Below are 22,977 nucleotides of genomic sequence, written 5' to 3' on the forward strand. Positions count from 1 at the left end.
AAAACAATTTTTCGAACTTTGCTCCACTACGGGACGCTGACACAAGGATGAGTCGTCAGTGTGCACAATAGATTTGGGTGACTGTACATTAACTCAGAGAAGGCGTTGCAGGGCACCATTGACTCTCTATTAAAGAAAATGTTTATCAACCTGCTCAACTAAACCCTTAAGTGCTGCATATCAAGGCCTACACAGCATTCATCCTACATTATTGTAACATAGCCGCATCCCATATAGCACTCAGTACCTTGAATGGTAATGAAACATACATTGGTAGGTTGGGACAACATGATGCAGCATGCAAGTCAAATGCTGCTGCCCAGAAGAAACAGCCCTAGGCTGGTGCCAGGGCTCGCTTGATGCTGGCTTGACGAGGAACCCCACTGGCAGTATTGCAGGCATTGCACATTGACAGCGCATGGGACGAAGCTGGCATGAAACCACCCATGTCTGACAGTGCCCCATAAAAGGATTAGGACTTGGATGTTTACAGTCTGATATGCTTTGACCAGCGTACACATCTTTGCTTAGCAAGAATGATTGAGCAAAAACAAGCAAAAATGCCCGTACTGGACAGCAAAACACTGTTATGGGCTTTCTGCTTTGTCCACTGGCTATATTTCCACTTTGCTGTATGAGTTCTTGAAGCTAAACGAACCCCACATCACTCGTACTTGGGAAGCCTCTCCAACCCTTCACATTCCAGCTATGAAAACATAATCTGCAAAGGTTGAATTTGCATTACTTTGAGGAAACCTGTTCTTATTTTCATTAAGCCTTAGCAATATTATAAAATAAAAATGTCAGAATGGTGTATGGGTCTCATAATATATAGTATATAATAATATATAATATTTATGCTCAAATAGAGAAGACGTATAATCAAAAAGCAACTTTGGGCTGCTCAAGTGAGGAATTCCCACTTGAACCTTTTAAAGTAGTCTAATCTCCGAGATAATGTTGGCTGCCATTTTAACCACTGACAAAGTGCGAAAATTTGATTAATACATAGCACTATTCCAGCCTATTTCACCTTTGACATAAATGTGGTAATACATGGTTTCTTTGAGAAGACAGTTTTTTTTTTTTTTTTTGCTATCGTATCATGAGCTCCCTTCCATTATTACTTTACTTAATGTGGTATTTGATCTAAAGCAGTACTATCTTAAACTGCTCACAAAAGAAAAATAAATAATGACTTCATTCTGTTGCCCACTGATGACCACCACAATGCCCAAAAATGTCAGGCCTACCTCTTTTGACACCTGGTGGTGCTTCGTACATGAAATTGAGCGACAGTTTTTCCTTGCTCTCCTTACTGACCATAGACCTAGAAAGAGGCAAAAAAAAAAACATCAACACAGATGAAACATGCAAAACCTGATGAAAATGCATTGAGAGGTTCTTAACGAGCTTCTGACTCGACGAGCACTTGGTGTAGACAATGCAGACTGTACTAAATAAATAAATACCCTCACAGCTAATGCTCCAAGCCAAAAACCAAGAAAAGTGAAAGTGCAGTGTGTGACAACCATATAGAACTTTCATACTGTGCAATGAAAATTAAAAAAAAAGGTCTAAAAGTTTTATGTAGCATAGAACCAGGGGCTAGCAGAATGTTTTTACAGCAGACAACACTGCGAACAATGTCTACATTGGTTCTTTCATTAAACTAAGTGGCTGCAGTCTTGCATGGCATGCATGAAGGATAATTACAATAACCGGCGTTTTACGCCTCAAAAGCACTATGTGATTTTCACAATATGATTTTGAGAGATGCCGCAGTAGGACGCTCAAAAAATTTTGACCATCTGGTGTTCTTTACACGTTCACTGACATCGCACAGTACACAGGCCTCTACCATTTTACCTCCACTGATGATTCGAACCAGCGCTCGAACCGGTTCGAACCCGCGTTCTTCGGACCAACAGCCAAGCACTTTAGCCACTGAACACCTTGGCAGCCATGCATGAAAGAGAATTCATTTTTCGATCATGCCGATTGTGCTTCAGTGAAGACAAAATGCTAAAAAATGATGATGTAATATATAAGAGTATAACAATGAATTTACCCCAAATACCTCAAATTTCAAATTACCCAACAGGCAACTGTTAATCCCATTCTGGGTATTGCTTAAGTGTCACTCAGTTTAGGCATGAAATAAAAAAAAACTACGCAAGCCTGATATGGTGGCCTAGTGGTTATTGTGCTCGAATGCCCACTTGCAGGTCACAAGAGAGAATTCCAGTCGCAGTGGCTGCATTTTCAATGGATGCAAAAATGGTTGAGGCCCATGTACTCAGATTTAGGGGTCCGTTAAAGAAACCCAGGAGTTCAACATTTCCGGATCATTCCACTACGGGGTTTCTCCTAGTGGTATTACTGCTTTAGGATGGTGAACCTGATCAGTTATTATTATGATACCCACCAAGCAAGAAGGGAAAAAACAGAGGCAGCAGGATGAGTGATTATCCTGTCACTAAGTCATATTTTGCTAAAGCATGGATCTCAAACTAAGTTTAGCTAGCACGCTACAGCAGAAAAATTCAGTCTCCCACAAGGCCAAGGAAGTGAAGGTGGAAACAGAAGGGGGGGGGGGGGGGGAGAAGTAGCGTGCGCAAAATGTTAGCTAAGGTTGCCATTTGGAAGAAAGCCTTTCCCATATCTCACATACAGATAGGGTTACCAGCTGTCCCGTGTTTCGCGGAACTGTACGGAATTTTCATGGCGCATCCAAAGTACCACACTGTCCCTGTGGGCACAGCTACATGTCCCGGATGTGTTCCAGACCATCGAGTTGAAAATTTTTTATGCGAGTCAATGCACACTTAACAACACTCGTCCTGCTATGGAACACCAGGCTTGCACATAAAAAAAAAAAAAACGGTGGCTGTGGGATGCTAAAGCCACTTTACCTGTACTTCCATGTGAAGTGCGATATCATTTGAGAGTACATTTTCTAGAAACCGGAAGTGTTGCAGGCACTGTTGCGTGTGCTATGTGGTCAGCTGAAGTGTCACTTCAAGAGGCCCCGACAATAATGAAAAAATTAATTTGTCTGGAAGATACAATAAAGAAAACTGATTTCGCTGGCTGCGTTAGTGTATCCTCCCACGCCTCCTTAACCAATAACCTTGTCTTGCAGCCCTAGATCATATGAACCAGTTATGAAGAAATTTCGCTACAGGTTCCCAGAAACATGTTGATTCCGATCTTTAGACTGTCTGAAATCTGCACCTCAAATCTAGAAATAGAGAATTTTTGTGTCGTAGTTATGCTTTAGCATGCGGTGAGTGCATGCCACACCTCAAGAAGAAAGGGCTGGGTATCAGTCACACTTGCCGAGTTTGCAAGCATGCTCATTAAGAAAACTTTTTTTTAATGGGGGGAAAACAGTGATTTATGGGCCGGGCTACTAGCCAAAGGTCCAGAGCAAGCAGTACGCGGCCAATATGTTTTGAGAACCCTGTGCTAAAGCAATACAATTTGAAATACAGTTAAATTTTTGACATGCAGCTAAACCCGAGTACAATGGGGTTCTTGCATTTAAATCCTACAACAAATGTGGCCACTTTGACAAAGAGCGAACCTCCATCACGACATTTAGCACTGAAGCACCTCAGACTTCAAGTTACCATGGCAGACGCACCAAACTGCAGCTTCAGGACTTAGTTCGCTATAAAGTACCCTTATTTTTATTTGCTGAACGCTAATGCTTGTTTTCAGGTGCTGATCCTAGTGAAGAACCAGAACAACTTTACAGATGTGCAGATCACTGCCAAGGTACAGTAAACAAACACATATTTTAAAGCTTGTTTTCTAAAGGGCTAGTGCCGCATTAGCTGTAATAGAAGTCGCTTTCTGGAAGCTATGAATCCGAGCACATGACCAAGCAATGCACGAATGGCGTTACCTGTTGTTATAAAGATCCTGTTCCTTCTCATACTGCAACTTCAGCTCCTCTTGCTTTCTTTTTTCATTCTCAGTCCTCTGTTCTGCCATCCATGTCTAAAACGATGCATAAAGTAAGCGTCAGGCAGTACACACCACACGAACATGCTGCAGAAGAGCGCTCGCAGAGATTGCGCGTAGGAGGGGGCACGCAAAAATCTTGAATATTATGCCATTGAAACCCACTGTCGGGCCCATTTGCTTCATAAGCAGTGTTACACAATGTTGACATGCAGTACACGGCACATAGATGCGGGTGGCAAGAACAAAAAAAAAAAAAAAGCGGCAACGTAATTTTTGTTTTTAGACGACCCTTCACACGTCAAGATAGCGCCGACCGTACGTTGAACTTGCAATCGCATAATTTGTTGATACGCCTGGCAAAAAAAAAAATTCAAAAGGCCAATCCACAGGACATGGTCTCGTACCGAAAACACGGGAACGATCACTGTCCGTCATGGTTAAGCCACGCAGGAATCACTCGATGCTGTCGTCGAGATCGACAATTGGGCTAGCTGGAGTAAAAGTGAACGCAGGACAAATATGTCAGGAAGTAAACGGAATAAACATAGGTCTACCGCCAGATTTCGCCTATAAACGTGCATAACTAAGCAGTAAACAGAACCGGCGCACAGCGCCAAGGCTGCAAAGCAGCGATCTGCACCACTGTGTATAGCAGCTAGCCGAGGCATTCCTCACCCTTTTGATGTTGTCCCTTGAGGCAGGATGAAATGGCTTTTTGCACATGTAGTTGTTGTATCCTTTACCCATGGTGATGGCTTCAAACTCACGAAGAATGCAATATACACCCGCAACTTATCCACGCATATTCGACGCCATCAACGGGCAAGTTAAGAGGCGTGGACAAATGTAGAGCGTAGTAACGTGTTCGGTGATGATGATGGCGAAATGGCGCAGACGTTGATGCAGAATGTTCGTGTGGTGCGCTTTTTACGCTAAGTTAGTTTAATTCCGGCGTCACGTGGAGCAATATTGCTTATCACATTTAAGCCCAATCATAATGAAGTTTCTCGACAGTTGTCAACTGCAGCTTACGTAAAGAAGCCAATCACAATAAAAAAAATCGAGTCATACATCAGGCCGGATTACGACAAGTATACTACAAGGGATACTCATGGTAATCGTGCCAAATTGTGCAAACGTTCGAAAAATTTCCACAATTTCGGTGCAGAATTCGGCAATTGGTTGAGGATGGGGACGGGGTGAAGACATAGAGTTTCTTAAGGCGAAGATTTATCCCCCCTTCCTACACCCTCTTAGAGCAACCGTTGAGAGAGAAGGAAAGAAAAAAAAATGAAATGACGGTGTCGAAGGAGAGGCAACTAAATACTACAACTATATATATATATATATATATATATATATATATATATATATATATATATATATATATATATATATATATATATATATATATATATATATATATATATATATATATATATATATATATATATATATATATATATATATTCGTTTCGTTCATGGGAGACTCGAGAGGTATCGCTGCCTGATGATCGGAACGTGTCGTGGGGGTTACTCATCGGGGTTGTCTCAGAATTCTTCCTGCTCTCGTTCATTTATCCGTCACCCTTCCTCCAATGACCAACGCTTAGACATACTCCTTGTGGTAAGCAGAAATAAGCGCCGCTTAGTATCAAGCGCTGGATTGGTAGCTCTTTCTTCATTAAAAAGTTCCAGAGGATCATAACTTTAAAATGTTCTTATGAGATTAGAACACGAAAGTGCTTCCTTCCCAGGTGAACAAAATACCTTTTCTTATGATAATTGATGTGCGGTTTTTTGACGCTCCAAAACCACCATACGGGTATGAGAAAAATTTGGTTGGTTTCTTACGGAATTTCGTGTAACTAGACAATGCGAGAGGACGATTTGCGTTCATTTGCAGGTTCGGCTCAATGACTTAGAATAGATTAGGATGTTGTAGGTAGCTGGCGGACTAGCCTTGCATACTTTGCAGGCAATTGCCCCGCCCGGTTTCCTCTTAGCTAAATGCATCGAATATCATTTTGTTTATTTGTTTTTTAACTAAGCATGGGCAGGCTCTTAAAAAAACCGTGCATAGTGCGACATAAGCCTGTATAAGCCGGCGGCCTCTGTGCTATTCCACATGCAGTATTGTGCCGGTATTCTATCTCGCTGCACCATACCCCAAACATAATTGTCACTTATCACCACATGCGATGTCTGATCATTATCCTTGGATCAGGGTTGGCAGCTGCCCTCTCAGGCCCGGAGAATCAGCCAAGAGACGAATTGGGGTTATGCAGAAATTCGTTCCTGGGGGGAATTCTGACAGAAATTGGGGGCCGGGCAGGTAAACGGTCATTTTGTGTTACGTACGCAGGGCGACGAAAATCGAAGGGATGGGGGAGGGCCTGGTGTGCGCCTATTGGCTACGCCACTGATCGCTGCGGCAGAATTGCGGCTGACGTCAGTTCAGTCAATTCCTGCGATAGTCTGTGCTTTCGGGGTGTGTGTGCCGTTTGTCGACACCGGCCATGTGCGATGAGGATGAGGACATTTTAGGTTGACGGCGTATCTGGCCTTGCCATACTTGCAGGCCATGGCCCGACCCCGTTGCCTCTTTTCACACTCATGCTGAACAGGGCAAAGGCCTCCCCCATTTTCCGCCTGTCAACCCGGTCTTCTGATTTTTGCTGCCACGTTATACCTGCATCAATCTTATCTTCCCGCCAAATTTTCTGTCTCCCTTTCAAGGCCTGACCACATGCACCGGTTGTAGCGGGTCAGTGCGCGACGCCGTGCCCTCTCCATATGGAGAGAGTGGGCGCAAGCTGCGCGCAGCCACGTGACCTCGCCCGCGTTAGAAAGCCCCCCCAAGACTGAGGCCCTGCTGATTCACCCGCTGGTGGCAGCTCGCACCCACGTGAGACGGCTGAGGGTTGGCAACTGCAGCTTGCCTTGGAGGATGGTGGTGAAGTACCTGGGGCTCACCATCGACCACCGACTCACGTGGATCCCGGCTGCCAAGGCTGCTGCCACCAAGGTGCGGCGCGTCCAGGGCGCCATCAGCAGGCTGCAGCTGCGTGGCCGTGGCTGCTCCACCAAGTGGGCCCTCCAGCTCAACCAGGCTGTGGCGTCCTCGGTCCTCCTGTACGCCTTCCCGCTGGTGAACCTGACACCGGCCAGGAGACGCCTGCTGGAGGGACTCCACAGGGGTGCACTGAGGGCCATCCTGGGGCTTCCCAAAAGCTCGCCGGTGGCAGCGACTCTCGCGGAGGCAGGAGAGTGGCCCCTGACGTTACGCATGCTCCAACGTGCGCTGGGCCACATCGACCGCCTTCACCGCGCCACCGACGGCAGAGCCCTCCTGGAGCGTCTCCGCAGTCAGCCAGGATCACAGATGGGAGGCATCTGCCTGCTGTACCACCAGATGGTCCCAGATCCACCAGTCCCGGTTGCCTCTCCACCGCCTCACCACCAGCCACCAGAGGTCCACCTCTGCTTGGAAGGGGCAACCAAGCGACGGACGCCTGCGGCCGCACTGCAACAGGCGGCCTCCTGCAAGCTCCAGGAACAACTGGAGGGACGGCTGCAGGTGTTCACGGACGGATCTGTGATGCCAGACGGGACCGCAGCGGCCGCATGCGTAATCCCATCCAGAGCCAACAGCAGACGGTGCAGGCTACCCTTCCCGGCGATCTCCACGGCTGCGGAACTGGCTGGACTGCATCTCGCGGTAGACCTTTTGGCCGAGGACATCCCCCTTGAGCCGACCGCGGTCCTGTGCGACAGCAAGGCGGCCCTGCAGACCCTGGCCAACTCCCGCCGTGCCGGACTGATGGCCTGCCTCCTGACAGCCAAGGTTCGGGCCCTCACGGCCGCCGGGGTGTCCGTCTCCTTCCACTGGCTGCCCTCCCACGTGGGCATCGCTGGAAACGAGAAGGCGGACACACTCGCCAAGGCCGCCCACCAGCCTGGTACTCCCTACTCCTGTGCCGTGGCGGCGAGGGACTATTCACAGGCCCGTCTCAAGAGGCTCCTCGTCACAGTCAACCCAGACCCGAGGGTGGCCAGCGGGCGAGGACCAAAGCCTCTCCCAGAGACGTGCCTCACCAGGAGAGAACGGGCCTCCCTGTTGCGGCTGCGAACCGGCTGCGTGTGGACAGCGGCCCGCCGCCACGCCAAGGGCCTCTGTCCCTTCCCGGCCTGCAGCCGTTGCGGAGACACAGAGGCCCTCGAACACCTCTTCTGTGCCTGCCCGGGCTTAGCACAGGAACGCTTGAGGGCCTACACGGCCTACAGGAGACAGGGTCTGCCCATCTCCACCCTGGAAGATGTGCTGTTCCCGTCTCGTCCACATCCAGCAGCACTCCACAGCCTGGCGGAGTTCGTGGAGGAATCAGGATTGCTGCCTACCACTGATCCCAGGAGCCATGCTGCCCTTGCCCTTGCCGACGGCCTGCTGCTCGCGCTGAAGCAAACCGGACATCTCTCCTTACACACCACACACTATTGCTCCTATCCTCTTTCATCCCCCTCCACCCCACCCCAAAGGCACTGCGCCGTGTCGCCTGTAGACAGACAGAAATTAGGTGCCTTCTTCCTTTTCCTCATGAACCACCAACGTTAGAAAGCCCCCACGCTGACGCGCTGCAGCGGGTGCGTGTGGTCAGGCCTTCATGCGTGTGCCGTCTCTTGGAATCCTGTCTCTTAATGACAAGCGGTTATTTTACGCGCTGCGTGCCCAGTCCACGTCGATTTCTACTTAATTTCGCCTATGATGCCCTTAATCACCGTCCGTTATCTTACCCATTCTGCTCTCTTCCCGTATTTTAAATGGGCCCTGCAACACTTTTTGAGCATGGTCAGGAAACGCTGCCAATCGGTAGTAGAGGCTCACGAGAACACGCGAGCCAAATAATATAGTGCAGCACGCGGCCAGGAATTCGCAGTAAATGATCAAAGTCAGTTAAAAATTGCTTTTTCTTGTCTCGAGAAATGACGGAAGACGCTCAAAGATCACGCGTAGAAGGCCATCTGACAGCCATTAGCTGATTTGAACATGGCGCGCTCGGTCGGTACAGGCATCGCCGAGGGAGGCCATGACTTGTCCTGCGTGCGCGCGCGATCACACGGAAAAAGCCGCGTATTCGAGGAAAACAAAAGAAGAAAGTGCTCTAGGTCACGAGGTGCTCGTGACGCATTTCTTTTGCCCCCGCGATCCCTCCCTGCTTAGCCTCCTGCGCTTTCGCCGGGACGAAAGAAGAGAGAAGGCGATTGCAGAGTACGACAAATCGTTGCAACTTTGCTCGTGTGGGACGGATTTTTAAGATTTTTGCGGCAATAACCTCTTTTGCGGCAATAACCGAATTCGTGAGGCAATAACCTCTTTTAGTGAATCCATTCCATGGTTACTTGAAAAAAGTGCTTCAGGGCCCCTTTAAGGTTACACATATGACTTACCTTTCCATTGCTCGCTTTCTTTGTAAGCCTCCACGTTTCTGCTTCCCAGGTAAGTACCGGCAAGATGCAGCTGTTGTACATCTTCCTCTCGAGGGATAGTGGTTAACTACCATTCGTGATTTGTAAATGGCATTATACAAAAACAAGAAGACATTGACTTAACAACCCAAGATGGCGGTGTTTGTGTGTCTAAGAAAAAAATATCCTATATTGAGCTATAATGTCGCCAACCAAGCCAAGCAAGTTTCACGTTGCAATGGGTGGGAGCAGCACGGCGGCACTGGCAATCGAGCCCGTGTGACTCGCTTCGGAGGTGCACGCTTTCACAGCTCAAGTTTACCATATTGCTGCGGTGCTTCGATCACCCTGGCGAGGTTTGGGCGCATAGGTGATCGCACAAAAGAAAGGAGAGGCTCCCCCTCTCTCGATGTATACGTCTTTACACTGCCCACATCAGCGGCCGTGACCCTGCGTTATGGCATCAGTGGGAGGACGTCGACAGGAGCAGGGGGTGGGGGGCGGGCTTGGTTAAACGTTGTTTCTTAAGATCCAGTGCTCATTATGCCTCACAGATGTGTAGCGGGTACCTCGATCGTTTCTCGTCATAATGACGAATAATGGTTTAGTGCATGAGTACTTCGGCAAAACTAACATGACTTATGACAGAGTGGGTACCTTGCAAAAGCACCTGTATCAGTGTAACACAAGACACTCTACAACAGGCTCTAGAAAGATCGCTCTCCTGCAGCTTTGACTGTGGCTGTGCTGCGTTTTTCGCGGAGGCCTGTGTTTCTTTACAGCGAAAGCTGTTACGAGATCACAAAGGTGCCCTATGTCCACCGCCGCCACCGCATGTGTCCATAAGCGCCATCGCGAAAAATGAAAAAAAAAATAAAAGAAAAATTAGGCAGATCTCACGTACCCTGGAAACCGACGTCATGCGAAGCATGCAGAGGGATGGTGACCATGCTGTAATTTTTGTTATTTAGCAAAACTTTAAGAAATCACGCCAAATAAATGTAAAACTGTTTTACGCACAGACATATGTTGAACAGTCGCACATGCTTTATATAGTTGTTTACACATGTGCAACGATGCCAACAGCAACCCGAGTATCAGCAGCACGAGAAGCTGATATGTAACGCAAGTGCTCGCGAGAATGGTAGCCCTGGACACTGCTACATAAATTATCTTCAGTGTATGGCACTCATGACTACAACTCACGTCAACCCGACGGGACGGCTGTATCAAATGTAGGAGTACATATGTAATGTTTATAAAAGTATATAGTCATATTTGCACCCACAATTGACGTGTCACTAGCATCGCACCTGCATAGTGCATTTTCAAGCTCAAAGAAGTACCGAGACGTGGCGCAGTTCTGTGGTAGAATATTTGATTTGTGACGCAGAATGCTTGGGTTCGATTTATGCTGGGGCCCTGACATTCGTCATGTCAACGCTGCCGATGTCAGATTTTCTTTACGCTTTCGCACTTAAATTACCAATGTTTCCTGTCGCCGTTCATGGGTACATATAAACTGTCGATCACCTGTGGCACATACCCGCCCATGGGTATGTGGCACTGTTTGGCAAAAAGTGTTTGACGATGTACGCGACGGGATTGTGACGTTATTCATGTCACGACCAGCGGGTCATATATGTCAAACCATCTTACCCTTTCATAATAATTTTGGTTCACCCCAAGGTACGTAAGAGGGTGATCATGAGAGCGCCCAGATGTAGGCGGCTAGATAGATAAGATATATACGTAAATATACGCCAAACGTGCCAGCAGTACGCAAAAAAAAAAACATGCTTCGCATTTAATATTCTGGGTGGTTCGGGCCTGGGTCCTCTCCATGGCAGCCATTCCTGTGCTCGAAAATCCTTCCTACAAAAACCCTATATATACAAGCATTATGTCGAGAAGAAACCACATTCACATACGTAATATAGCGTTATGGAAGAGTAAAATAACAACCAGGCGTCATGATGCGCACTGTGTAACCAGGAATCACTCGATACAAATGCCGTAACCAGTGGGTCGTTGAATGCCTCCGACTCATTACAGGGGTCAGCCATAATTATTTCTTGCCAAGTCAAGTGATGTTTATTACATATTTCAGCTCGGTTACATGGTACAGGAGGAGGACCCTAAGCTTCAAAAAAAAAATATAGACAGGTGGACCTCCTATGGTGACATGAATAAGTTAATTAAAAAAAACTACAGCGCAATATGCAAATTTGTGAGCAATGGCTAACGAGCCTAACCAACAACAATACAATTTATATATAACGTGATACTAATAGTACTAAAAATAGACATGAAAATATTAAAATGCAGTAGATAAACGGGAACAAAGCAATAACAATCAACCCTACATAAATAATGCAACTAGCTTTATTATCGGTGGTATAAGTTGTACAAAGGCAAATGTAGATGTGAAGCAAACATAGAACTGTTGATAGCTGTACATAGTTAAATACGCAAAATCAGATGCGTCGATAAACTTCAAAACAAAATGTTTTTTTGCCATGCGAGGTGTAAATATGAATGTTGCGCGTCTACTAATTCGAAGGGCAATGAATTCCCTATTGCTATGCTTGTAAACAATGTTGTGAACTTGCCGTAGTTTGTTCTTACGGCTGTTAAAAGAAGATTATTGCTCTGGAAAAACTAATAAATAACAATAAGTTTAGTGATGATGAATGCACGCAATGTGAATGTCATTCAAGATGAGCCTATAGGCAACTATACACAGCCTGTGGCTGTGTATAGTTGCCTATACTGGGCTTCTTGCGAACTACTGGCTGGTCGGAACGCCTCTGAGTGGACTGATTTTGTGTGTGCGTGTGTTTCGGTGTTTTTCTCTTAATTATTCTTTAACTCTATCTTTCTCTTTCAACCCCTTATTTCCCAACCCGAGTGTAGGGTAGCATACCGGATACTAGCATCTGGTTAACCTCCTTGCCTTCCTTTTTTCTTGTTTCTCTCTCTGTGGCAAAATAATTGTCTTAATGATAGTATTCTAAGCTTAAGAAATGATGGGCTTCTGGACGAATAAGATGGGCTAAAAGTCATTAGTCTAGCCGCCTGATTCTGTGGCCGCTGCAATCGTTCAACGTGCGTGAAGTGGCCCAAGATGATACACAATACGAAATATAACTGAATGTAGGCAAAATACAAAAAACGCATGACGTGTGGCGGAAAATACGTACGTGTCTTGATAACATTGATTCCAAATGCAATCCTTTTCACGAGTGAAGTGGCACGTTTTATAAAGCTTTAGTTCAGTGTCTAAGATGACGCCAAGGAACCGTGCTTCACAAGAAATGTTTATGATGTCATTGCCGACGTGAAAGGAAGGTGGTATGTCAAGTAAAATTCGCGGAAAATGAAACACCATAAAGGCGGTTTAATAGCAGTGATCTGTAGCCGGTTACTCTGGCGCCATAGAGAGAGAGAGATAAATAGAGAGGAAAGGCAGGGAGGTTAACCAAGCTTGGCTCGGTTGGATACCCTACACTTTGGGGGGGGGGGGGGGAAGGGAGAATAATAGAAAGGAAAGAGATAGAAATTATTATTACCTTTTATGGCTCACCTGGCGCCATAAATTTACGTAATGTAAACACTATAAAGACGGTTTTAGTAGCAGTGATCTGTAGCCGGTTACTCTGGCGCCATAAATTTACGTAATGTAAGAATGTGTTGAGGTCAGTCTAGAGCGTAGAAACTGGTTTAGATAATGTAAAGACGGTTCTGTCGTCAGCGTATACAGTATGCACTCGGTCCTAGTAAGAATGGCAAGTAGGTCAATAATTAAAATCAAAAATAAAAAGCGGGCTTTTTATGATCCCTGTGGCACACATACGTTAATGATATTGGGTGATTAAAGATGGCAGTTGACGTGTACTATTTGAGGCCGATTACTGAGGTAGCTTTTAATAAAGAATAGAGGAGTGTCAGACATGACAAATGATTCCAGTTTTGCAAATAGCATGCGATAATTTATTGTCGAAAGCCTTCGTCAAATCAATAAAAACAGATTCCACGAGTATAGTCCTTTGTCAATAGCTTGTTGAAATTTCTCAGTTAACATAATTATATAGTGCCAACTCAGTTGTATATCCTAGACAAAATACAAATCGTTATGGAGACAAAAGGTAATTTTTTTTTCAAATAACACATCAGTCTAATGTGGAAGTTTTCCATTTTTTTACTGCAATAAAGGAAGGATACAGACATGCCTATAATTCTGGCCAGAAGTGTTATCACCTTTTTTAAAAACAGGAAGTATTTCATCAACCTTAAGGCAGCTCGGACACACACTCGCAGAAAACAGCTTGTTAATATATGTGCCAAAGGTTGGGATAATATGTTTACTAGTTTTATTTATAGAAGGAATAATGTTATCTAAACCAGCCCTCATGGTCTTCAATGATACGATGACCTAAAGGACATAGTCAGTGGACGTTTAATGTAATGAATGACCACACTGTGGTAGATCACACACATGATATGCTGATTGCTGCTTATCCACATATGCGCAGAAATGCTGACTGAACGCAGTGGTCGCTATACATTTCATCATTTCCCTTTATTTTTATTGTCAGCGCTGAGCACTCCTTTTTGTTCAAATATTCTTTGATGATTTGCCAGCAACGTCTCGTGTTAGCCATACTTTTCATATTATCCAGGTAGTAATTGCATGCGCTTAGCACGCTTTAACAAAGAAGGTAATATCACCGAATGCTTCTCAAACCGGGATTTTAATGGAAAGTCGAAAGGCCGTGACTAGTTTTTTACGAAGGCTATTCTTTTTTTATTCGACTTCGACAATGAGTTGCTTATCCATGAATTTCCAGGCGAACAATACCACTTCGTGACAGCAGTAGAAGTGGTGCATGCCTCTGTACTTTTAGCGATTACTTCTGAGAAAGACTCAAAAGCCTTTTTCAGTTCAGTTCACTTTATCAGCTTAAAGGCCACCCTTTCTTGGATGGGCATTACATAAGAGATGGGGTGGGGTTTTACGTAGGTTAAAAAACGCAGGGAACGCAGTTTTAGTTCTGAAGATGATCAATAATACAATCTTGAAAGGCAGATGATGAGGCGATGGTGACGATGTCCCGGGGAACGCCGTTCCAATCCGTGGCTGCTCGACAAAAGAAGGATGCAGAAAAACTAGTGGTGCGTGATGATGGGCGGGCAACCTGAATTGGATGACCTGTTCGATGAGACATGCGTGTTGCAGCTGTTATACAAGGCGGTTGATTGAGCTAGGAGGGAAATGATTTGTGACAAAGCATGAGAGTGGCAGTGCGGCGACGCAAGGAAAGGGGTGATAGTCCAGATTTCGCTTTCAAAGATGAAATACCGACATCGTATGTGTATGATGAGTAAATGAATCTTGCGGCATGATTTTGCACAGCTTCTAATGCATTGATTAAGTACGCTTGATGTGGGCTCCATATGGCAGATGCATATTCTAATTTTGGTCTGATGAGAGATTGATACGCAAGTAACTTAACATGTAAGGGGGCAAGGCAAAGATGGCGCTTAAGAAAACCGAGTACTTTATTGGACGCTGAGACTATATAGACAGATAAGATAGTACCGATTAAATGGAGTTGTTCACGATAGAATACTGGAAATGATATGGGATGTGACGACGGGCGAAAGATACAAGTTTACATTTAGAAGGATTAAGGGTCATTAACCATGTGTTACTCCAATTGAGAACGCTTTTAAGATTTGTTTGGAGATCTAGGTGGTCATGCGGGTTAATGATAGTATGATACATGGCACACTCATCAGCGAACAAGCAAATGCTGCAGGTTATACGATCGGGCAAGTCATTAATATATATTAGGAATAGGAGGGGACCAAGGACAGATCCTTGAGGAATGCCTAATGTGCCTGGGAGAGGGTTAGATAGATGACCGTTAACAGAGACAGACTGTGAACGATTTGTGAGAAATTGTTCAATCCATTGAAGAATGTTGCGGTGTGGGTGAGGCTGTGAAAGTTTTAACAAAAGGCGGTGGTGAGGAACTTTGTCAAACGCTTTAGCGTATAATCTAGAAAGATTAAATCGGTCTGCATGTTACGGTCCAGGTTAGTGTGCAAGTCGTGAAGAAAGAGCTCTAATTGCGTTTCACAGCAGAGGCCTTTTGGAAATCCATGTTTCGAAATCCGGTGACTCAAGAGGACTTCGCAGAAGTCCTCATGAGTCACCGAAGTCTAGTCGACTTCACGAATCATTTGCACAAATTTGTCTGAATTGAATCCGCGCTTTGTGAAAATGTCATTGGCGTTGGTGTTTTTATAAACCGGAATAAAAAAACAGTGTTATGATATGTAGTAGTATGATCTATCGCACCAGCAATGTGATCACTTGAAATATTCGAGATTATATGATCTATTGATGTATTCAAACCTAGTAGATTACTTCTATTTGGTGCTTCAATGCGCGATGTAAAGCCAGTACAATATAAACGGTTCATATATTCCAAGCATGACGAGTTATCAGGATCAATAATATTTATGTTAAAATCACCGCATAAGGCAGCGTTCTTGTTTTCTTTCCTTGGGTTGTTGAGAATGTTGTTTAACTGAAAGCAAAAGTTGGAATATGATGATGAAGGTGACCGATAAATGGAAGCTAGGATAGTGTCCCGGCCCTTTACTTGTATAATGATAGTTAAACTTAAGCCATAAAAATTCACGTAAGGCATCGTTAAACGTACTGTCAAAGCGACGAGCGTATGTTAGGTATGAATTCACAAGTATGGCACTATCATTGCCAGGACATAACTCTCAATTACAGTATTCAAAATAATACCCTGTGTCACAGAACGAGCGCTAAAAAATGAGCGCGCCGCCAAATTCTTGCGACAAATGGCGGGAGAAAACGCCGCGAGGTCAAAAGAAAAAGAAAAAAAAAAGAAAACAAGCATCCAAGGCTCCCCGGGCGCGCGACGCCTCTCCTCTCGGAAGCGTCGCTTCGCCGATGAACCTCCTCACCCCACAGCGGCGGCCGGGCAAGCGCTCGATTTTTCCAGAACGAAAGGGGCGTGGTCATACCGAGTTGAATCATCCTCCGGGGAGGGCATTCCAACCGTCTCACTCTCCCCTCAGCCTTCGCCGCGTATCGCGCCGACGAAATGACGAGAAATTTCTGGAAGGTGGCGCGGAAGGTATTTAATCGAGCGGCCGAGACGAGAAATCAGGAGGAGACGGAAGTGAGCGCCAGAGCGCGTAGGGATTCCGCCGTGTAGTCGGCGAAGTTTTTGGTACGTAGGGACGAGGCCGGAGGTGAAGAGGATTTCCACCTGAGGGGTGACGACTCGAGCTACCGGCAAGAGTGTGTGTTTACCGCTATCGAGCGAAGACGCGGGGCAACAGCTGCGTGTGTGAAGCCGACGTGTTCCGGCGAAGAAGTTGAAGTTGGAAGAGTGGCCAATTGAAGACGGGAGGTTTCCTGGAAGAGAAACTTCGAGAGCTGCGGAACGACAACAACGCTGGACTTTGAGTGAGTGATTCTCGGAAGAGTATCATCTCGACTTTGGTTCCAAGAACTTTGGACTGAATAGGTTTTCTATCTCTTTAGTCTTTAAGTGTCTTGGTTGTTCAATGCATGCGACTGAATTGTAGTGCGTATTGTTGTCCGTGTCCGTTGTTTCACGTGTGGCTGATTGTATTGTGTAGTACGTTGATTGATTGGTTTGATTGGTGACATATTGTATGCAACTATTGTGGAGTGTGCATTTTTGTGTATTGTGTTTTGATCTGCCGTTAATGAGAATATAATTTTGTTTGTTTATCAACTCTCGGCTCTGACTTGTTCTTTGGGCCACAGCCGGCGTCCGCTGGCGCGCCAAAAAGGACCACTTCTAAATTGTCCACGCTTTCGTGGTGCGGTCCGGGGGGCCGATACATCGGCTCTTGGAATTAGCCCGGCGATTGCCTCCCTAATTAACGGGACTGGTGTGACAATTAATCTGGCGTCCGCGACAGGACCTTTTGGTGCACAGTGTGTCCAAAGTAGTGAGAAAGAGCCTCGAGTTGTTGATAGTGCTATCGGAACGATTTTGTGTGTTGTTCAGTGTTCTCGCTAACGAGTGCAGGGGAGTGTTCCGATAGACTGATTTAGGCAGATACTTTTTGCACGCGGCAAGGTTTTAGTTGCGAGTTGCGAGACACAATGGATCTCGAAAAGTTAGTTGCTCTTGGTGAAAAGATGGGTCTTTCTGGCGCCGAACTACGGAAGTGGGTCACCCAGAAGGAAAAAGAAGAAAAAGAGAGAGCCAAAGAAGAAAAAGCAGCCGAGCTGGAAAAAGAGAGGTTGGCGGTCGAAAGAGCCAAAGCAGAAAAAGAAGCTGAGTTGGAGAGAGAGAGGTTGGCAGCTGCGAGAGGGAAAGAAGAAAGAGAGCAACAATTGAAGTTAGAGCTGGAGAAACAAAAGCTGGCCGCTGAGAGGGCGAGAGAAGAAAGAGAGGCAAAGGAGGGACAGCTGAAAGAAGAAAGAGAGCAGCAATTGAAGTTGGAGCTGGAGAGAGAGAAGTTGGCAGCCGAAAGGGCGAGAGAAGAAAGAGAAGCGAGGGAGCGCCAGCTGAAAGAAGAAAGAGAAGCGGAGATGGCTGAAAGGGAACGGCAGCGGCAGCACGAAATTGAACTCGAGAGGCTCCGTTTGCAACAGCGAAACGAAACTCCCGTCCAAGCTAGAGTTGAAAGCAGCGAACGGGAAGACCATGGCTTCCGCTTGAACCCAAGCAAGTTGCTCGTGGCGTTTGATGAAAGGAAGGACGACCTTGACGCGTACCTTCACCGATTTGAGACGATTGCGAAGAGCCAGAATTGGCCGGAACATCAATGGGCAACTGCTTTGAGTACTTGCTTGAGTGGTGAAGCGCTCAGTGTATACGGTAGGCTGACGCCGACCGATGCAGCCAACTATGCAAAGGTGAAAGCTGCTTTGTTAAAGCGATTTAGATTTACTGTAGAAGGATTCCGGGACAGATTTCGGACAGGAAAGCCAGCTGATGGTGAGACGGCTACGCAGTATGCCGCCCGACTTTGCCATTATTTCGACAGATGGATTGAACTTTCAGGGACAGCGCAGGAGTACGATGAGCTTAGAGAGCTGCTAATTAGAGAACAATTTCTTACTAGTTGCCACCCAAGCCTGTCACTGTACTTAAAAGAGAGGAAGGCTGACTCACTTGAAGACATGCTTGAATTGGCTGATCAATTCTTGGAAGCGCAAGGTGGCACTAATTTGGCCAAGGTCAAGAAGGATTGTCCCGATGATTCGAAGAAATTGGCTCCCGAAGAAAAGAAGCGTGCACCAGAGAGCATTCCGCGATGTTTTCTGTGCAACCGAGTGGGTCATCGTGCGAAAAACTGTCGAACGATCTTTACGAGCCCTATGGTTGTAAAATGTTTCAAGTGTGGTCAGACTGGGCACAAAGCAGACGCATGTCGAAACGGAGTGAGTCAAACTCACCAGGTATCCTGTGTGCAAGCGGCACCGAAATCTGATAATAATGCCGTCACTGATGGATTCGTAGAGTTGAAGAATGGGGAGAAAATTCCTATTGTGGGTGCTGTAATGTCAAAACAGCCAACCGGTGTTACGAAAGGAATGCCAACGCTGCCTGGAAAAGTTGCGGGCAAAAAAATTACGGTGTTAAGAGATACCGGCAGTTCCACTGTTATCATGCGGAGAAATTTGGTACGGGAAAGAGAGTTGACAGGCAGAACGAAACCGGTTTGCCTAATTGACCGTACGGTCCGGATGCTTCTCGAAGCAGAAATTGAGGTTGAAACCCCGTACTTCAGCGGGAAGGTTACGGCTTTATGCATGACGACCCCCCTGTATGACCTTGTCATCGGAAACATCGACGGGGCGCGAGGGCCAAGTGATCCAGAATGTTTGGGAGAAGACCCGAAGATAGAGCCCTCGCCAACACAGCGGCCGCGAGATACAGTGGAGGAACATCCCGTGACGGATCTCACTAGAGCCCAAGGCGAAGCCGCGGCGCAAGAGACAGCGAAGGAGAAGACGATCGTGTCGAATAAGTTCACGGGCCGAGCAACCGGACTTACGGCGGCACGACCTCAACCGACCGACAGTGTAAAGGAGACGGAGTTGGCCAGCCGGGCAAAATGTAGAGGCATGATCAAGCGGGTAAATAAACAGACAGGACCCGTCGAATGTAATGACGCGTTAACGGTGTCGGAAGAGACAACAATGGCTGAGACGACGCCTCAGATATCGTCGTTGGAAAGGGCTCGCCGAAAAAGAACGTGGAAGCACAAGAAGAGATCGAGCGAGCACCGCAGAAAGGGGCGCAAGCGCTGCTCGAAGTACGCAGGATAAGTGCTGAGGTCAAAGCAGAATGTGGTTGGCAGTGTTGAGTGCCATATGTTGTGTTGATGTTGTGGTATCCTGTGTCACAAGTGTCGAAGTGTTGTGCTGTGATGTGATGTATAGTATTGTACCATTGTTGTAGTGAGAGACTTTGTACATTTGTATTATTGGGAATGTGGGGTGCAGTGTTGTACTCATGTGCTTGTGGTGGTGTTTTCACGTGTTGTTTAATTGAATTACAGTGTACAATTGTATTAAGCGATCTATTGTGAATGTGAAGTGTCATGAGCGACTGATGGTGTTACAGTCTGTGAGAGTGTGTGGTGACTGTTCGCGCTCGTTTGTGTGGTTTTGAATATTATGGGATAATATTCCTAAAGTGGGGGGCAGTGTCACAGAACGAGCGCTAAAAAATGAGCGCGCCGCCAAATTCTTGCGACAACGGGCGGGAGAAAACGCCGCGAGGTCAAAAGAAAAAGGAAAAAAAAGAAAACAAGCATCCAAGGCTCCCCGGGCGCGCGACGCCTCTCCTCTCGGAAGCGTCGCTTCGCCGATGAACCTCCTCACCCCACAGCGGCGGCCGGGCAAGCGCTCGATTTTTCCAGAACGAAAGGGGCGTGGTCATACCGAGTTGAATCATCCTCCGGGGAGGGCATTCCAACCGTCTCACTCTCCCCTCAGCCTTCGCCGCGTATCGCGCCGACGAAATGACGAGAAATTTCTGGAAGGTGGCGTGGAAGGTATTTAATCGAGCGGCCGAGACGAGAAATCAGGAGGAGACGGAAGTGAGCGCCAGAGCGCGTAGGGATTCCGCCGTGTAGTCGGCGAAGTTTTTGGTCCGTAGGGACGAGGCCGGAGGTGAAGAGGATTTCCACCTGAGGGGTGACGACTCGAGCTACCGGCAAGAGTGTGTGTTTACCGCTATCGAGCGAAGACGCGGGGCAACAGCTGCGTGTGTGAAGCCGACGTGTTCCGGCGAAGAAGTTGAAGTTGGAAGAGTGGCCAATTGAAGACGGGAGGTTTCCTGGAAGAGAAACTTCGAGAGCTGCGGAACGACAACAACGCTGGACTTTGAGTGAGTGATTCTCGGAAGAGTATCATCTCGACTTTGGTTCCAAGAACTTTGGACTGAATAGGTTTTCTATCTCTTTAGTCTTTAAGTGTCTTGGTTGTTCAATGCATGCGACTGCATTGTAGTGCGTATTGTTGTCCGTGTCCGTTGTTTCACGTGTGGCTGATTGTATTGTGTAGTACGTTGATTGATTGGTTTGATTGGTGACATATTGTATGCAACTATTGTGGAGTGTGCATTTTTGTGTATTGTGTTTTGATCTGCCATTAATGAGAATATAATTTTGTTTGTTTATCAACTCTCGGCTCTGACTTGTTCTTTGGGCCACAGCCGGCGTCCGCTGGCGCGCCAAAAAGGACCACTTCTAAATTGTCCACGCTTTCGTGGTGCGGTCCGGGGGGCCGATACATCGGCTCTTGGAATTAGCCCGGCGATTGCCTCCCTAATTAACGGGACTGGTGTGACACCCTGGCAATTCATACAAGTTGCTATCATTGTCAAATATCCAAGTCTCATATAAGCATATGACAGAAAATGACTGATAAAGGCAGGAGCGCAATGCAACAAGATGTTTTCTAAGACTGCGAATGTTTAAATGCAGTAGCGATAGCGCTCGTGACTTCTCGTGTAGGAATTCTGATGTTTGCTGGCACGAGAACGCAGCCATGTTTATTGAAGGTTGGTTTAAATGATCAGTCATAGGATAATTAATAGAATATACAAAGATTTTCTGCGCATGCAATTTGAAACACGCGACTGTCATCCCCTTTTCTGGCTTTGATTGTGCTTTTGTACTTCCAAAGATGATTCCCCTGGCTTGTTCTTTCAAGTGCAAGGGCCTACGCACACAAGCGTTTTCGCTCGGGCGTAAGATGAACATTCACATACACTGGTTTAGAGCCTGTGCTGTGAGGAAATCCAATATCTGAGGTAGATTCAGCCTTCTTATTTCTCGAACAATATCGCGCAATAATGGCCCCTCCGTGGGGGTCTAGTGGCTAAGGTACTAGGCTGCTGACCCGCAGGTCGCGGGTTCGAATCCCGGCTGCGGCGGTTGCATTTTCGATGGAGGCGGAAATGTTGTAGGCCCGTGTGCTCAGATTTGGGTGCACGTTAAAAAATCCCAGGTGGTCAAAATTTCCGGAGCCCTCCACTACGGCGTCTCTCATAATCATGTGGTGGTTTTGGGACGTTAAACCTCACATACCAATCGCGCAATAATGTTGCTTCCTACCTTCGCAGGCACCCGATGAGCAGTGTTAATGCCCGTATCGGCCATTCGACAACCAATCTTCTCACCGATAACTTGGACGATGTCACACGCCCCGCCGAGGTGGTCTAGTGGCTAAGGTACTCGGCTGCTGACCCGCAGGTTGCGGGTTCGAATCTCGGCTGCGGCGGCTGCATTTCCGATGGAGGCGGAAGTGTTAGAGGCCCGTGTACTCAGATTTGGGTGCACGTTAAAGAACCCCAGGTGGTCAAAATTTCCGGAGCCCTCCACTACGGCGTCTCTCATAATCAAATGGTGGTTTTGAGACGTTAAACCCCACAAATCAATCATTGGACGATGTCACAAACAGAGCGCTCAAAAAAGGGCGCGCTGCCAAATTCTCGCGACGAAACGCCGGAATGACGCCGCAAGGTCAACGATAAAAAAAGAAAGAAAACAAGCATCCAAAGACTCCCCGGGCACGCGTTCCTCTCCCCTCGGAAGCGTAGGTTCGCCGACGAACCTCCTCACCCCACATCGGCGGCCGACCAAGCCCTGGAAATTTCTCGATGGAAAGGGGCGTGGTGATGCCGGGTTGCGTCTTCCGTCACCAGCCCTGGAAATTTCTCGATGAAAAGGGGCGTGGTGATGCCGGGTTGCGTCTTCGGTCGCGGACGGCCAACACCACCTAGACTATTGACAAGGCCCCTCCAGGGAGAGCGTGACGTCACGCTAGTTGCCCACCTGCACCCCGGCCGTCGTCGCCACTCGTTCTCGTTATATCTGCTGTGGGCACTTATTGAAAGCCGGTGTTTCTTTTTTTGTTCTTTTTTGTTCCTGTGCGATCTGCATTTGTTTACGCCTGCCTTTACACTTTAGTGATCAAACTGCGAT

The 22,977-nt window shown here is 46.8% G+C and overlaps 2 protein-coding genes across 2 annotated transcripts in view; one reads left to right on the forward strand and one right to left on the reverse strand.

Annotated features, from left to right (window-relative positions):
- The window catches only part of LOC119178170 (uncharacterized), a 41,187-nt gene extending 36,358 nt beyond the window's left edge, over nt 1-4,829 (reverse strand). The window contains exons 1-3 of the mRNA XM_037429347.2: nt 4,651-4,829; nt 3,914-4,008; nt 1,254-1,330 (exon numbers count right to left, since the gene is read on the reverse strand). Of these exons, the coding sequence (XP_037285244.2) occupies nt 1,254-1,330; nt 3,914-4,008; nt 4,651-4,722 (244 nt within the window). The 5' untranslated portion in view covers nt 4,723-4,829. The remainder of the gene's footprint in view (nt 1-1,253; nt 1,331-3,913; nt 4,009-4,650) is intronic.
- A 2,096-nt stretch (nt 4,830-6,925) lies between these two features.
- LOC142790051 (uncharacterized) lies at nt 6,926-22,215 on the forward strand. Its single transcript, XM_075885083.1, has 2 exons — nt 6,926-8,436; nt 22,116-22,215. The coding sequence occupies exons 1-2, from the start codon at nt 6,926-6,928 to the stop codon at nt 22,213-22,215; spliced, it is 1,611 nt and encodes a 536-aa protein (XP_075741198.1).
- The last annotated feature ends 762 nt before the right edge of the window (nt 22,216-22,977 follow it).

This window comes from Rhipicephalus microplus, unplaced genomic scaffold (genome assembly GCF_043290135.1).
Source record: "Rhipicephalus microplus isolate Deutch F79 unplaced genomic scaffold, USDA_Rmic scaffold_67, whole genome shotgun sequence".
NCBI lineage: Eukaryota > Metazoa > Arthropoda > Arachnida > Ixodida > Ixodidae > Rhipicephalus > Rhipicephalus microplus.